This window comes from Artemia sp. Qi Xiang Cuo, chromosome 21 (genome assembly GCF_049724085.1).
Source record: "Artemia sp. Qi Xiang Cuo chromosome 21, ASM4972408v1, whole genome shotgun sequence".
Lineage (NCBI taxonomy): Eukaryota > Metazoa > Arthropoda > Branchiopoda > Anostraca > Artemiidae > Artemia > Artemia sp. Qi Xiang Cuo.
The window spans coordinates 4,668,654-4,673,478 of record NC_142814.1 but is presented as its reverse complement, the minus strand read 5'-3'; the positions used below and the strand labels follow the sequence as shown (position 1 = coordinate 4,673,478).

The 4,825-nt window shown below is 34.3% G+C and overlaps 1 protein-coding gene across 1 annotated transcript; it reads left to right on the top strand.

Moving 5' to 3' along the window:
• Nucleotides 1-905: 905 nt before the first annotated feature.
• On the top strand, nt 906-1,676 carry LOC148939174 (uncharacterized). Its single transcript, XM_089107251.1, has one exon. The coding sequence runs from the start codon at nt 906-908 to the stop codon at nt 1,674-1,676; it is 771 nt and encodes a 256-aa protein (XP_088963377.1).
• The last annotated feature ends 3,149 nt before the right edge of the window (nt 1,677-4,825 follow it).

Below are 4,825 nucleotides of genomic sequence, written 5' to 3'. Positions count from 1 at the left end.
GTTGAGGGTTGATATCCACAGAAACATAGTTTCTGGAATTTTCAATTATGCTGAACAAAATGGCAATTAGAAAATTTGGATTGGATATGTGGGGAATTTATGGCGGGTAGGAGGGGGGCTCTAACATACGATCCAAAAAAGAGAACTATAACTTTCCTTTTCCAATCGAATGAGCTCCTCAAGTTTCAACGACAACTCCTTCTAAATAATACACAACATTGTTCTTTACCTAGACAGTGTTAATGTGCTGTCTATGAAAATTTATGTCATATAGTGTAACACCTTTTGAATAAATAAACCTGGGCACTTAGTTCATTTTCATCAACTCATAATGTTTTATGGTATAAATTATTTACTTATTTAATTCGTTATTACTTTACATAACTATTTTGCTCATGGTTACATTAGGCTAAAATTTTATTTATACTGTTACCTAATTAAGTTATTCAATTGATTTTATTGTTCCAGAAATTTACTCGGCTGTCGTAAGCTGCACTACTATCCAAAGTATTTCAAGAATATTATCTGATTAGGATTGGAGCCAACCCCGTAGCTGTGAAACATAGGTCTTTAATTGAAGTACAAATCAACTATCCTGACCGAGCTACATTGTAGTCACACTTCTGAATTTAATCAAAATTTGAGAGACTATTTTCTGACCTGTATGATGAATCCAGGGGAGTCAAATCTGCATTAATTAACAGTGGAGCTTTTATTTTCAATCGCAAAATTTTCATAAACGTGCAAAAAACGCTAACGTTATCGTTAAAAAACGTAGACTCTTTTTCGTCTCTAGCACAAATATTATATTTATAGGAAAAACATATCATTTACAAATTTGAGCTTTTTTTATTCAGAGTTTGAGTATTGTGTGGCTAGAAAATTGTTTTGATATCTCCATAGAAATGTATAAACCATCAGCGTTCATGAGAGTTTTAGCCGTTTTAAACGAGCAGGAAAGTCCGGTAATGACCATTCGATGCAACGGTGGCTATGTTGAAGCAACGAAAATCCATTTAGCAGCTATTAGCGAGGAGTTTAAGAAAATGCTGAAGTCTGAAATGCTCGAAAAGCACACGAATCTTATTGAGGCAGATGATATTGATTTTGATACCATGAAAACCATAATGGATTATTATAAAGAAGGAAATATTTCCAACTACGAAGGTTTGGACAAAGAAAAATTCTCCTACATAGTAGAAAAATACGATTTTATTGGCATTAAAGAAGAGATCGCCGAGCAAGTACTTGATAAATATTTTAAAACGAAAGATCTTGAAATTCTTGAAAGTATTTTTTTTACTTACTATGGCCATAATCAAAAAGAAAAAGCTGTACAGGAGCTCGCTCTTGTGATAATTAAAGGGGAGGAAGGCCCTAAGTTTGTTGATGATTTTGTTATTCCAGATTTTATTGAACTTTCTCGCTTATGCTGCAATGCGTTAAATGGATGTGAAATCACCCGTTTTAAAGGATTTTTTGACACGCTTTACAGATGGTTGAATAAAGATAGCGAAAAGAGGTCTATTCCAACGTTGGAAATAATTGGAATGATAGACATAACTGGCTTTTCTTGCAGTGATGTTAACGAAATGCTTAGGAAACTGAAACTTTCTCAGCAGTTGCAAGGATTTAAACATATTCTAGAAAAAAGTTTAAGTGCCTCAGAGAATTAACTGCCGATTGCACTTAGACTGAGTGAAGTGGAGACATTTCAAAATATTCTGTGCTTCTTTCCTGTTTGGACAAAATTACTGACATATATATATATATATATATATATATATATATATATATATATATATATATATATATATATATATATATATATATATATATATATATATATATATATATATATATATATATATATATATATATATATATATATATATATATATATATATTCTTTTTAAGCTATGAAAATTTTTTGAACAATTCTAAAAGAAATTTATCACTTATGAAGAAATTTCTATTTTTTGTTAAAATAAGAGTTTAGTGTATCCTTAAGTTTATTGTATATTATATATATTAGTAAGTGTAAAAACATAGTGACGTAAAATTAAATAGCTCTGAAAAACTCTGGTTCATTTGAGATTTTCGTTCCCTTCCTATTAGTTAGTCAAGCTTCTTCTATTTCGGTAATTTAAATGCGTTTTTTTCTTTAATCTTGCAATTTTCAAGTTATTTCTTGACGGCTAGGTAAACGACTAGGTTAATGATTGAAAATTCATACTCTCAATCAGCGAAGTTCACAAAACAATATTGCATTAATCTTTGCTTAAATATGATGTTCACACCAATCAAGTAGATGGCATGATAAATATTTCATGTGAGAATAGATAGGTAAGTGCAATAAGAAAAAATATGTTTCAAAGTGACAGTAAAGAGTAACATTAAAACTTAGAAAGAACAGACATTATTCCACACATGAGGGGGGGGGGGGACTGTCGCCTCTTCAACTACCCACTTTTTACGCAAAAATTAATATACTTTAAAAAATAAACTTCTTATCAGAGGCAACACCATAGCGTTGCCTATAGTAAAGGCCATAAGGCTTCAATGTTTTATTATTTATTTATTTATAATTTCTTTCCCAGAGGCTCATCATATGGAAGAAGTGGTCGTATTAGTTGTCGAGGTGGCTCATTTGATTGGTGATCGGAAGATCTAGTGCCCTTTTTAAGAGTCAAAAGTAATTGGAGGGTGACTATTCCCCACCCCCTCTTTTCACCAAATACATCCGATCAAAAATCATTGATAGCCATTTTGTTCAAAAAACTTGAAAAAATCAGATAACAATCAGATAACTGGGTCAAAGGTTGTAAGTTATACCCTTGGGGTATTTAAGGTTTTCATGGAAGAGGTGGTAGAAACCCCCAGGGGGCTTATTCGACTGGAAATTGGAAATTCTAGTGCACCTTTTAAAAGTCAAAAATGATTGGAGGGCAAATAGCTCACCCCTCCCCAGAGCCCTCTTCCCCAAATGCATCCCATCAAAATTTTGAAGCAATTATTATGTTCGGAATATTGCAAAGATAAAGAACAAAACTTAGGAGTCGTCACAACCCCTAGAGCCCGGGGTTAAGTGTTGCAAGTTATGCCCTGAGGGTATATAGGATTTTTATGGAAATGGTGGTTGTATAAGCTTTCGAGGAGGCCCATTTGATTGAAAATTAAAAATTCTAGTGCCTTTTTTTTAGGAGTAAAAGGGATGGGAGGGTAACTAGCCCGTCCACGCTTTCTTGTCCTGATATGTATTCCATCGAAAGTTTGAGATAGCCATTCTGTTGAAAATACTCCAAAGATTAGATAATAAACGCTCCGATGTCATCCAAAACCCTCAGAGCCTGGGAACGAGTGTTTTAAGTTATGCCCGGGCATTTGAGGTTTTAATAAAAGCGATAATGCATGGGTTGCCAAAAAGGATCTCCCTATTTCGTAGATGGACATACTTCCACAAATTCTCAAGTTCCATGTCAAAGACTTTCAAGCCATTAATAATTTTAACTGTGAAAAAATGAAGCCTAAAGCTTTGATTAAACAAGTGGGAACAACAGGGGAGGACAATGTCTCGAAAATACTAAAAATACAAAGTTTTCCATCATTGCAATCGAGTTCACTGACCAAATAACAACCAAATTTCTAGTTATAATGGTGCAATTTTTCTCAGGGAGGGGTGAAGGTATCGTCATGTTTTTTTTCCGTGCCGGTTGTCACTAATGCCTCTTCACAATATTTCAAAAAGCCCATAGGGAAGAAATTTCACTCACAGGGATTCTTGTGAAAAACGTGATCGGCTTCGTGTCAGACGATGCCTGCGTTATTTGTCAATCAAGCAATGGTCTCCCTACACATTTTAAACGAGACCTGCCTTGGCTTTAGTTTTGGGTGTATTTGTCACTCTGCGTTGTGCTCAGAAGCTGCATTACGAATTTTAGATCTGTCGATTGTCCAGTTTAGTCATTATATATACTATTTTATTACATATACCCCAATGAGAAACCAAGAGTTTGCAAAGTTTCGTTAGCACTGCTTAGCACTGCCTGTTGTATCCCAATAAAACATGTTAGCTGGCAATTGAAAATATAATTGAACGTTTGCTTGAACAATGGGAAGCTTTAATTTTATATTACACAGTCCATGTTTGCTGACACCATACTATGTGCTCAAGCTCTGTAAAGTGCTCTAAAGCGTGCGGTTGCATATTTGCTCCTTAGACACGTTTTACCAAGAGTGAACAGCCTCAACAAAGAGTTCCAAAGTGAAACACTTCAAGTGCATGTCCTTTTGGAAATAGTTTAAGAGGACTGAAAGAAATAATATCTTGCTTTGTCAAAATAGAAAAGTTGAAATGCTTGGGACCTTGAAAGGTTGACATTAAACACCCCAGCTACCTAAAAATTATTGCAATATATATTTTGGTTCAAAGCTTGAGTTCTTTGCGAGAAACCGTGACACATAATTAGTTAATAAAGTTCGTAACAAGTGCGTTAAGTTTCACCAAACCCTTTGTGAGCAGATTTAATGCTGAATCACTAATCAAGACAATCTTCTAAATCAGCTAAAGTGTTTAGACCCTTCTATTGCAGTTTCTGGCTGTGTTTTGTCAGTTACTGGATTGTACAATCACTGCTCGCAGACAATAGACTTGGAAGTGGTTGTTTTGAACGGAGAATGTCAGCTAATTGCATATTCTGGAAAAAGAATTGGAGTGCATGCACAAACTGATAACAACCCTGCTTCATTCTGAAACTTTCTTGGGAAGTGCAAGAACGTTGTGGGTTACTTTATGTTTCCCAGTTGTGATGAAGATGATAGAAGT